This window comes from Trachemys scripta, chromosome 5, assembly GCF_013100865.1.
Source record: "Trachemys scripta elegans isolate TJP31775 chromosome 5, CAS_Tse_1.0, whole genome shotgun sequence".
NCBI lineage: Eukaryota > Metazoa > Chordata > Testudines > Emydidae > Trachemys > Trachemys scripta.
Window position 1 is genome coordinate 126,064,138 of NC_048302.1, and position 12,968 is coordinate 126,077,105.

The 12,968-nt window shown below is 47.5% G+C and overlaps 1 protein-coding gene across 5 annotated transcripts in view; it reads right to left on the bottom strand.

Annotated features, from left to right (window-relative positions):
- The window catches only part of REEP1 (receptor accessory protein 1), a gene marked incomplete in the record, with an annotated part of 101,850 nt that overhangs the window by 29,531 nt on the left and 59,351 nt on the right, over window positions 1-12,968 (bottom strand). For all 5 annotated transcript variants that reach the window (XM_034771280.1, XM_034771281.1, XM_034771285.1 and 2 more), the window contains 1 exon segment: window positions 6,873-7,041. In XM_034771280.1, coding sequence (XP_034627171.1) covers window positions 6,873-7,041 — 169 coding nt within the window.

Sequence of the window (12,968 nt, forward strand, 5' to 3'; positions counted from 1 at the left end):
ACTGGAGTCCCAGGCTAGGACCCAGGTTTCAACAATTCCTAACCTGGGGTTACAAATGAGGTAACAAACCCAGGGTCTGTTAACTCGAATTCTACTAACCCTGGGCTTAGATTGCAGTGTAGACATTCTCCCCTCCCACGGGGTCCCAGAGTACAAGCTCCAGCCCGAGCCCAAACGTCTACACTGCAATTTTACAGCCCCATAGCCTGAGCCTGAGTCAGCTGACACAGGCCAGCCGTGGGCATTTGAGTGCAGTGTAGACACACCCTAGGCATCTATGGGATTGGGCCCTCAGTGCCTTAGTGATGCATGGAGCCATTTGTATTACTATTAAACTGCAGAACATTGTTTAGCAGCCACCTCATCACTGAAACAACATAGAGCTGGTTTAAATCAATTGCCTGTTGATCCACGAGTAATGTAGGCAAAAGGCAGATGGTGCTAAGTGGAGGAAACAAGGTAAAGGGTTTAGAAAGACTAACCATGATGGGGTGTGTTTCCCACACTTGCTAGAAGGGGATAACGTAGGCCAGGTGGGCCAATTAACCTATTAGGCCACAAGCTGGGGGATATTTACAGGGAGGGGAGAGCCCTAATTAAGGGAAGCAGAAAGCTCACCTGTGGAGCAACAGGAGGGGTGTCTATAAAACCAGGGAGCTGGTGGCAGAAAGTGGGCTCTAGGAACTCTCTCTGGGATATGGGAGGGAAAGGGGTTTGAACCAAAAAGGAAGGGTTTGTCTAGCAGACCTAGGAGATGGGGGTTTAGCTACGGTGGTGAATACGAGCCTGAGATAGGCAGGGTAAGTAGTGCAGCGGGGAGGCAGGAAGGTTTGGGTAGTACAGACCTCAGCTGCAGGAGATAGGACCCCTGAACTGGAACCCAATGTAGGGGGTAGGCCTGGGTTCCCCTACCAGCCACTGAATGAGTGAGTGGTACAACTGGGGCAGTGATCTTGAAAACTGTCTGGGACCATTCATCCCAGTCACGGAGGGAATCACTTAGCCAGGGCAGTGGAATTCAGGACAGCCTAGGACCACAGGTGCTGACTTTCAGCTTTTCCTGGGAGTGCTCCATCCTGCTCTGAGACCCTGCCCCAAGGCCCCACCCTTGCTCTGCTTCTTCCTGTCCATCCCCTGAGACTCTGCTCCCACCCTGACTCTTCCTGCCCCCACCCCCAAGTGTGCCATACCCTTGCTCTGCCTCTTCCCACCCATGCTCCTCTGCATCCCCCAGTGCCTCCTGCCAGCCACCGAACAGCTGATTGGTGGTGGGCAGGAAGTGCTGGGGGGAGGGGAGAAGCTGATTGGTGGGGCCCACCGACCAGCTGATTGTTTGGTGGCTGGTGGGTGCTCCAACCTTGGAGCACCCATGGAGTTGATGCCTGTGCCTGGGATGCTGTGGAGGATGTTGATAGTACCTGGAAAGGGGAGGACTACAGTGACCTGGCCAGAGGGCCAAGCCACGAAGCGGGAGCATTTGAGTCCCGACAGAGAGCAATGGAGTGCAAGTGCAGGAAGGGCTGATGGCCAGGCAGAGCTAATTGCTGGATGCAGCCAGAAGGAGGCGCTACAGTGGTGCATAGAGCACTCCGTGAAACTAACACATGGCTTTCTCAAGAGAGAATTTTCCTCCCATGTGCAAAATAGGAATTTGGATGGGCCATGGACACTCAGACCTTGTGACAAGATGGAATGTTATTACTAACAACAGAGAAAGTGGTTCAGGAACAACACACTCTCCTCCAGAAACTCTCTCCAACAGCTGGAGCTGATCCCCAAGGGGAACTTCAGGGGGGACTTAATTGTATATTTTATTAATTTCAATCACGGAAGTAAAAAGCACATAAGAACCTAGCTAAGGTATTTACCATAGTATCTGAGCACCTTGCAATCTTTAACATTTGTCTTCACAACACCTCAGGGAAGTGCTACTATCCCCATTTGATTCAGATGCACTGAGGCACAGAGACACTAAGGCCCAGATCCTCAAAAGATATTTAGGCATCTAACTCCCATTAGGAGTAAGGCACCTAAATCTCTTTGAGGCTCTGGGCCTATGTGACTTATCCAAGGTCACACAGGAAGTCTGTGGTGGAGGAAGAACTTGAACCCAGGTATCTTAAGTCCTAGGGCTTGGCTACTTGTGAGTTACAGCACAATAAAGGAGCCCCAGGTGCCCTTGCCCACTCCCTGTCCACACTGGCAAGGCACGTAGAGCGCTCTGACTCCGTGGCTAGATTGCTCCTGGTACTCCATCTCGGCGAGTGGAATAATGTTTGCTGCGCCCCCGCGGGAGCGCCATGGTGCCAGTGTGGACGAGGTGTTGCATTATTGTGCTCTGATCAGCCTCCAGAAATGTCCCATAATCCCCATAAGTCAAGTGGCCACTCTTGTCATTGTTTTGAATCACTGTAGGAATGCAGATATGCTGTTTGAAAGCTCCGATTCTCACAGCCCGGGAATGCTGTGTGTGAGAGACATAGGCGGAGAGGAGGGGGAGGTCTGCTGCTGTCTGAACTTACAAGACAGCATGCTGACGTGCTCTCGGCCCCCCAGAAACCCACTCTCTCTTCCCCCACATACACACAACACACTCTCTGTCACACTCCACCCCATCCCCCATTTGAAAAGCACATTGCAGTCACTTGCATGCTGGGATAGCTGCCCATAATGCACCGCTCCCAATGCTGCTGCAAATGCCGCAAATGAGGCCACGCCAGTGCGCAAGCAGTTGTCAGTGTGGACAGACTGCAGCACTTTCCCTACTGCGCTCTCCGAAGGAGGTTTAACTCACAGTGCTCTACATCTGCAAGTGTAGCCATGCCCCTAGGCTTGTGCCCGAACAACTAGATTTCCTAGGGTTACCATATGTCCGGATTTTCCCGGACATGTTCGGCTTTTTGGGCCTCAAATCCCCGTCCGGGAGGAAATCCCCAAAAGCCGGACATGTCCGGGAAAATAGGGAGGGAGGGGTCGTGGGGCTTGGGTCCGGGCCAGAGCCTGGGGCCGGCGGTGCTCGGCCGGGGGCCTGAGCCTCTGGGCCTGGCGGTGCTCGGCCGGGGCCGTTGGGGCCGGCGGGGCCAGGGCGGGCCGGAGCCTCTTGGCCGGAACCAGGGCCGGCGCCCCAGGGCCCGAGCCGGGCGGGAGATGCCGGGGCCAGAGCCTCTCGGCCTGGGCCGGCCGGCCGCCAGAGGGAGCCACTCGGCCGGGGGGGCTGGACTGGGCTGCGCCGCGCCCCGCCCCAGCCCAGCCCTAGCTTACCTGCTGCCTCCCTGTTTCAGGCTTTCCGCGAACATTTGATTCGCGGGAAGCAGGGGAGGGGGAGGAGCAGGGGGGCGACGCATTCGGGGGGGGGCAGAGTGGGGCGGGGACTTTGGGGAAGGGGCAGGGGCGGAGTTGGGGCGGGGAAGGGGCGGAGTTGGGGCGGGGCCGGAGTGTCCTCCTTTTTTTAAATTAAAATATGGTAACCCTAGATTTCCTCTTTTGCAAACGCGGGACCCAGTACTGCACGCCAGGCTGGAATAACTCTCTTCACAAAGCAGGAGTTCCACTTACAGAAGGCTTGCAATACCGAGTCCCGGTTGTTACAATATTTTAGCATGGGCCAGGATTTCTGTAAATCCTCTTGAAGCTGTAGGAGATTTATGCCTGTCCCCTGTAATCTAGCTACTGCTGTCACTGTAACTGTCTGGCAGGTTCTCAGACCCTTTACAGGAATGCAAAGCCTTTCAGCTGAGTCACCCTGTCGAGTACTGTGCACAGAGGCAGAGATACTTTTGCTGATTCCTTCTGATGTCAGAGCAGCTGAGTCCTCTTAGCTCTAACCCAGTAGTATAAAAAGATGTACAGTAAATGTTTGTGAGATAGAGGGCACCACTGACATCATAGATATATTTGTGTTTTGTTGTTAATTTGGGAGGCAAACTCCAGGAAAGAGGGCAGTTTGGACTGTATCTAGTGTGAGTGCACTCTGTTTGCAGTAGGGTGGGAAGTCCAGCTGCTTACCCCTGTCCATGGCTCTCCAGACATGGTACCACCTGACTGGCAAATCTCTCTCTCCCTCTCACTTGCACACATACACTGTTTACAAATTTAATTACAAAACACCAAATTACACACAAATCACCTGGATCCTTGATTTTTGCGAGGAACTCTGAACTCAGCCCAGCTTTGCTGAATGGTTCATGAACAGTTCAGTTATTCAGGGCCCAGCTGTGGGAAGACCCAAGGTCAGTGTCTGGCGTCAGTGTGAAACCAGGCCAAAATCAGCAATGTTGAGTGAGTTTGAGTTCGTTTGAGCCCAGTGTCACACACTTTAAAACAAAACACCAGGGCTGGTCTACCCACAAAATCAAACATATATCTAAAGCAGGTTTACTGGTTATTTTGGTGGAAGTCTGCATGCGATCACTTATTTTGGATTAAGAATGTCCTATTTTGTTGTTGTGAACCCTCTTATTTCAGATTGAGAGTGTCCTGTTAATCAATCAAAATATGACACACAAATTGGAGCCAAGTGTGTTCACACACAAACTTGCCCTGGAATAACAGAAGCGTGAATTAAAAGCAATTTTATTATTTTGGTGTAGGTTTGTGTATAGACAAACCCTTACAAATGGGGGGATGGAAAAAACATCACCAGAGATCCTTGTGATTTATAATCTTAAGAATTTGTAAGGTGCTCAAATATGATGATGGTGGTAACCAAGGAACAGACATTACCGGTAGATCCCAGTACTCAAAGCAAAACTTGGGGGTGGGAGGGGTTGAGGTGCAAATTCACATAAATCTGAAACCCAGCAAACATTTACAGAGACCCCACCAGAAATTGAAATTGCTAGATTTCAAACAACTCTACTTTCCACTTCACTGACCAGCCTCCAAAGGCTGACAAACCTGCTGCCTTCCAGGAGAACCTAACCTCTCAAGAACCCAGAATCAAGCAGGGAGTTACAGGAGTTTTGGCCTCAGGGTGATATAGAAGAATTCTGGAAAACATTGTCTGGGACAATCCACTATCTAACAAGCTTGCAGATTAATTTATCTGCAGAGATGGCTCAAGCCACACATTTTGGATCTGGGCCTACGAAGCTTTTCACACCTGAACTTGCAAAAATCTTTATAATGAAATCTCTCCCTCTTCTGACCTCCACACTTTTCTGACAAAGCAAAATTTGTGCTGCTTTTCTGCTTTGTCCTCCTAGAAGCTGAATCTAATCAAATACATTTCAGAGGCAATTGCTTCTATTCCTCTCCCTCCCCCACACTTACGGGACATCCCTCATAAATAGCTTTCAAATCTTGGCATCTATCCTTACACATACATTGATAGGGGGTTTATTTATGAGTTGTCTTTGTCTATAGTGCAGTATCTTAAAATATGACTGTCATAATATCTACTGTACATTTCAGTGTGATTCAGAAGACAGTCAGGGTAGGCACTGGTGTACCTAATTCACACTAGATACACACCATGTCATGGGTACAATTTTCAAAATTAGGTGACATAGAGGCGTAAGTCCCATTTTCAAAAGAAAATTAGGAGCCTAAGTCCCACTGACTTTCAATGAGACTTAAGCTCCTGAGTTACTTTTGAAAATGGGACTTGTGCGTAAGTCACTTAAGTACTTTTGAAGATTTTACCCTACGCTCTTTACTCCTTACGATAAATGGACTCCGAGTGTCAATTTCACCCACCCACATTCAGCAGTCACTGGACTCCACTGGTACATGAGAGCTGTCAGCTCGGCACGTTTGTCCTGATCGACACAATCTTGCGGCAGGATTATATTGTCTATGTGCATCATACATCCTGCTCTGTGCTGCCCTGAGGAGGATAAGAATCTGCTGCAGTCTCCAGCCCCAGAGTCCGACCCCTTAGAAGAGTGGTTCTCAACCAGGGTACATGTACCCATCGGGGTACTCAGAGCTCTTCCAGGAGGTACATCAACTTCCCTAGATATTTGCCTAGTTTTACAACAGGCTACATAAAAAGCACTAGCCAAGTTAGTACAAACTACAATTTCATACAGACAATGACTTGTTGATACTGCTCTATACACGGAAATAGAAGTACAATATTTATATTCCAATTGATTCCCTTTTACCGTATAATTATAAAATAAGAAAGTAAGAAATTTTTCAGTAACAGTGGGCGGTGACACTTTTGTATCTTTAGCTCTGATTTTGTAAGCAAATAGTTTTTAAGTGAGGTGTCCCTCCTGAAATGGGTACGGTAGTCTGGAAAGGTTGAGAGCCACTGCATTAGTTCAAGCTGTAGAAACTCATGCTTGTCCCCTCCGGAAGTTTAAGGTTCAATCCTTGGTGTCTGCCAAAATGGTGGCCATCACACAGCAATCTTGCTCCCTCCTTTAATTGCCCTGACACTAAGCTGTGACGCTACCCTGTGAACTTAAGCATTACAATATCTGTACTGATACAGCTGTTAAAATGATTTCTACCTCTAGAGGCAGGACAATTCAGTCACTGCAAAACAATTGCCTACAAGCCACTTGTCTGACTTGGGCCATATCGTGAAAGGGAATTTGTAAGACACCTTTCCTGGCATTGATTACACCGGAGGGATAGCTCAGTGGTTTGAGCATTGGCCTGCTAAACCCAGGGTTGAGAGTTTAATCCTTGAGGGGGGCCATTTAGGGAATTGGGGTAAAAATCTGTCTGGGGATTAGTCCTGCTTTGAGCAGGGGGTTGGACTAGATGGCCTCCTGAGGTCCCTTCCAACCCTGATATTCTATGATTCTACATCGCCAGTGCTTCCTGCATTCCTCTGTTGCTCCACTTTGAGGATCAGTGAGTGGAGGAAAAAAAACTTCAGGTAACAACACAAGACAGAGGAAAATGCCAAGACTTACCTGAGCCGCCCGCGCTTTCTGATGCACTTCTGGATGTTTTGGGCTTGCTCTGTTTGCTGCTTGTTCGTACAGTGACTGGAGGCGGCACAGGACTGCTGCTGTCTCCTCGAATGGTTGAGAGATCCTGCATGCTAAAGCTCCTGAGTCTCTCAGACAGAGCCCCTTGTCCCTGGTCAAACAAACAATACGCACCAGTCAGAGTCCAGGACACATTTTAAGCCCCCCTCCTTCTAAGGTTTTGTCTACATTACAGGTTACTTTTGAGACATGTAAATTATACATTGCTCAGAGGTGCGGATTAGTCACACTCCTGGTAAGTTATACCGACCTAAGCGCCGGTGTAGACCGTGCTATGTCGGCAGGAGAGCTTCTCCAGCCAACATAGCTACCGCCTCTCAGAGGGAGGAGTTGTTAAGCTGACGGGAGATCTCTCTCCCCTTGGCTTAGGGCATCTTCACCACAAGTGCTACACTGGCGTAAGTGCTGCCGTGTAGATGTAGCCTGTGTTACTGCAGTCCTTCAGGAGGAGAGGAGGGAATTCATCAAGTGGGGATGCTCCCCCCTACAGAGGGGGGAGAAAATGGGTTTGTAAAACAATTCATTCTGTTTCCTTTTTCCTCTAGTGCTGTCAATGATCTAAAGTCTGGTCTTTCAGACTTTTGCTGGAGAACTTAGGTTGGCTCAGCTGTATGTCCCAGGAGCTGCTTCAGACCTTAATGAAAGAAGCAAGTGTTTGAGTTAAACAGGTGTTTGACAAACCGAAAAAAAAAAAACAAATAGAGATTTAAACCAACTAGATCAAAATCACTGTCATTCTAAGTTCATCACTTCCATGGTTTCTGCATGGCAGCAGCCTACTACTTCTCCAGTTGCTCAGAGCATCTCCAAGGCAGACAAGATCTGAATTTCTAATGTTACAGCAAAATCCTTTTCAAAACCAAGAAGCATTCCAGAGCTTCTCCATACCGCACAAAGAAGCAATGAAGGCCCCACGTTCATTTATTTCCCTTTTCAGGTTACCTTTAAATCAAGCCACAGAAGGTATATTCCTGAAAGACAGGAACACTGTTTTTCTATGAGAATGGTTGGTGCTTAAAGGAATGCAGTCCAGTTTAAAAAAAAAAAAAATCCCATCTAAAAATCAGCATCCCCCAGCACTGTTTGTAACCCAAACACTGCAACATACTTCTATCACAAGAAATCCTGAAGTCATTAGTTAAACTGAGTGATATTCAAAAAGTAACCAAACTGCATACATGGTGAAAAATAAATTTCAATTATAAAGATTCTTTCAGTTGTCATACTCTAAGATAATATTTATAGCAGTGTAGAAAAAACTACTTTTAAAAATATAGGGGGCCTGATTCTAATCTCACTTGTACCAATGTAAAATAGGAGTAACTCCAGTGCAATCAATGGAGTGACACCAGTATACACTGAGGTGAGGTCACAATAAGGCAAATAATAGTACATTTGATAGTGTCCTTTTAACATAAAGAAAAATTAGAAAATTTTTAGAAAATTAAGGTGCAAATGGTCAGATAAGGAATACTATAGTGATTCAAATGCCATTTTCACTTCAGCTTTCCTTTTATAAAAATAGTGCATTAAGGGCCCAAAACACTACTGTAGAACAGGGCCGGCTCCAGGTTTTCTGCCGCCCCAAGCGGCGGAAAAAAAATAAAAAATAAAAAAGCCGATCGGCGGCAGCTCAGTCGTGCCGTGCCATTCTTCGGCGGCGGGTCCTTCGCTCCCTCTCTTCCAAAGGGGCGGCACTTCAGCGGCAGCTCAAAGAGGAAGAGAGGGACTGAGGGACCCACCACCAAATTCCCGCCGAAGACCCAGACGTGCCGCCCCTTTGTATTGGCCGCCCCAAGCACCAGCTTCCTTAGCTGGTGCCTGGAGCTGGCCCTGCTGTAGAAGACAACAATAGGTTAATTCAAGTCTTCTGCATTAGAATCCCACTTTTTAATGCCCCAAATCACATTTCTAGATTAAATACAACACTTGATTATTTTACACATACACCCTACCTATACACACGTACCACCCTATGGTATTCTACAGTAATTATTCAAACCCTGCTGGTTACAGTTGTATTACTACAGTGATTAGGTGCTTATGCAATGCCAACAGCCCCTGCTCATCAGCAGGCAGGATCAAACCTGGGACCTCTAGAGCTTAGTGCATGAGCCTCTACCGCATGAGCTAAAAACCAACTGGCTGTTAGCTAAGGCGGTAGAGCAAACTCATTAATCTCTCTCTAAGTGGTCTCGGTGCCACTAGAGGGGACAGAACACCACACCCAGGAAGTGTGTGGGTTACACTCACACTTCTGTAAAATACTGTAGTTAAAAATAAAAAAATTGTTTGTTTTAAATAAGGAAATCAACCACCCTTCATAATCAGAAAATAATAGTGGGAAATACTCCCCACTGGTACATTGAACACAACTACACTGAAGTCAACCTGGCTCACCTATACATTGATATCAATAGGATGGAATGGTACCACCTAGAATAGGAATCCACAGGTACCAATCTGCCAGCCTCTCTCATCTGCTTCACACAGAGGTAACTGGAAAACTGAACCTACTATCCCATAAAGTGTTTGGTGCTCTCAGAAACAACCGGAAAGGCTTCTATCTAAGATTTAAGTTGGACCAGACGTTGTGCCACATCAGTGCTCAGAACTACTGTCATAATGTGGTGGCACACACAGTCCCCTACATAATTTCTAGATTAGTGATTTCTAAACTTTCCAACCTACAGCCCACTTCATAACAGAAAAATCCTCTCAGGGACCCACCTCCTTTCTCAACCTGTGGTTCCCCTACCTCTAGGTTCTCCCACTATTTCACTGTGGGAACCACTGGGGTACTCTATGAAACACAGCTTGGAAAACAGCATTCTATGTTAACAAAAATAAAACGCCATTCTCTGCTGACTTCCGTAGTACCATCTTTTGGTACCAGCAGCTGAAGAAGGGGAATCACCTGCATGAAATAAATAGAAATGGCCCTTTTACAATGTGTCTGTGTGGTGATGGTAACAATCTATTTTTTTCTTTTCAGTCTACTGCACCTTTAAGTTTCTAAAAATTATCTCGGGCTGCAGAATTCAGCAGCCATTTTGTTCTCAAACTTGCTGCAGCCTTTTAGAGGGGACACAAGGGCCAGGTCTACAGTAAGTCAGAAAAAAGAACAAGGAGTATTTGTGGCACCTTAGAGACTAACAAATTTATTTGAGCATAAGCTCTTGTGGGCTAAAACACACTTCAGTGGATGCATGCAGGGGAAAATACAGTAGGAAGATACATATACACAGAGAACATGAAAAAATGGAAAAGAAGCCCTTGAGGAATTCCACCATGATTTCAACAATTTGCATCCCACCATCAGTCTCAGCCTGGACCAGTCCACACAAGAGATCCACTTCCTGGACACTACAGTGCTAATAAGTGATGGTCACATAAACACTACCCTATACTGCTATACTTACCTACATGCCTCCAGCTTTCATCCAGACCACACCGCACGATCCATTGTCTACAGCCAAGCTCTAAGATACAACCACATTTGCTCCAACCCCTCAGACAGAGACAAACACCTACAAGATCTCTATCAGGCATTCTTACAACTACAGTACCCACCTGCTGAAATGAAGAAACAGATGGACGGAGCCAGAAGAGTACCCAGAAGTCACCTACCACAGGACAGGCCCAATAAAGAAAGTAACAAAACACCACTAGTGAAAGGGAAATTTTTAAGCCATCCAGTGATGATCACATGTGGCCAACCTGTAGTTACTGTACCTTAGCATCAGTGGTTTCTTGATGGGCAACTGAACACCAACCCATCCCCACCACATATGCAGCATTATGCTGAATAAAATTAATACTCCTATCTCCATAACTTTGGTTCAGCAGACCCATATATAGTACCAGACTCATCTGCACCCACACAGTGGGTTCAGTACTACAGACATTTACTATGGGGAGTAGTGCTTGCTACTGAATTATGGGTCCCACTGGCTTTGATGGGACTTTACCCAGGAGCACATTATTATGTATCCTTCTTTCTTTATCAGTAGCACCTACGATCCCCAGACATGGATCAGGACCCCATCGTGCTAGGCGCTGTACAAACCCTGCCCCAAAGAGCGCTCAATCGAAGTGTAAAACAAGAGACAGCAGATGGATTGAGAGAGACTGAGGGAGTACAAGAGAACAATGAGACAGTATTGGTCACCATGACAGGCTGTGGTCTCAGCACACCAGCAGCCTAACCAGTGGCAAATTTTTTGTGGGCTTGTCCAGTACAGTAAGTGATGAGGCAGCTAGTGAACACTTGCAGAAGGGGGTTCGATATCTAAACGCTTGAGCCAAATTCTGCCTCCATTTACACCAGTGCAGCCTCATCGATTTCAATGGAATTGCACCAACTGGTGTAAGTGAGGGCAGAATTTGCCCCCTCAGCTGTATGGGGGATTCTGCTATGAAAAGCAAACACAGCAACTTAGCCAATATAGCGGCAACAACAGGAGTTACGTGAAAAAACAAACTATCAACCCCCCTGACTAACTGTTGGATTTGACCTGATTACCAGCAAAGGACTTTTAAGCTATTTTGCTGATGAGACTGGAGAGGATTTTAGAGGCGAGTACACAAAAGCCACACACTGTAAGCTGAGCAGGCATTGGGTGTTCCCATGACAATCTCATCTGAGTGGGAAATGTTTGCTAGTCCTGGCTTAGTTTTGATGATTACGTTCTTCACACTAGTCTTACTGGGAATCATTTAGACTCATAGACTTTAAGCTCAGAAGGGACCATCATGATCTTCTAGTCTGACCTCCTGCACAACGCAGGCCACAGAATCTCACCCACCCACTCCTGTAACAAACCCCTGACCTATGTCTGAGCTACTGAAGTCCTCAACTTGTGGTTTAAAGACTTCAAGGTGCAGAGAATCCTCCAGCAAGTGACCCGTGCCCCACGCTGCAGAGGAAGGCGAAAACCCCCCAGGGCCTCTGCCAATCTGCCCTGGAGGAAAATTCCTTCCCCACCCCAAATATGGCGATCAGCTAAACGCTGAGCATGTAGGCAAGACTCTGGTGCTAGCCTGAGAGTTAGTATAAGAATTCAGCAGGTTACCTGCCCTTTTTGCTGGTCCAAATGTAAGAATAAATGAAGGCGCTAAGAGACCTAGAAAGGGAAAAAAGAAGGCTCTTGTGACAATGCACCGATAAGTTTTGAGAACAATATACATTTGGGCACAGGAAGTGCTCAGCATCCACCAGTCACAGTAGTTCCTGGCGGCCCCGGGGCTGGCCACTGATCAGCAAGCGGCTGGTGGGAGGGCTTGGGAGACAGGGGGTGGAGTGGGGGTGGGAAGAGGTGGAGCAGAGCAGGGGTGGAGCACCCACTGGGAAAAATAAAAGTCAGCACCTATGCATTCAGGGCAAATGTAATCCAGGCCAGCTCAAGGTTTTGAGGGGGGCAGTGATGTGCCAAGGATGCATGAGCATCTCTGTGGCTGACGATGGAGGATGGGAGAAGGTTAGTGTGAAAGCTATGGCAATATCCTTGAAAAACCTTATTGAATTAAGATTACGTGTCTTTGGAGCCTGTTGTATTAAATGCAAAGGTTACATATTATTGTGGGCCTGGACCATCCTTGGTCTTTTGGGACAATACAGGTGTCATGGATTTCCTGGGAAATCCACCCCAGTTACACAAAAACCCAGCCTTTGGAAGAGGGGACCATTGTCTACTGATCACTTGTTCACTAGGCCAAGATCAAAGGCCCGAGCTGTATAAAAGAGAGACTGAACTATTCATTGTTGTTCTGGTTCTAAGCCAAGGCTGTTATGAACTTGTAACCACAGAAGAACCTCTTTGTGGGGTCTGAAGGACTAATTTCCTGACAGAGCCTTTGTTGGAGTCAGGGGGTCATCTCTGCAGGGCCGGCTCCAGGCACCAGCTTAACAAGCAGGTGCTTGGGGCGGCCAAGGGAGAGGGGCGGCACCTGCGGCAATTCGGGGGCAGCAGGTCCCTCACTCCCTCTAGGAGCGAAGGACCTGCCGCTGAACTGCCG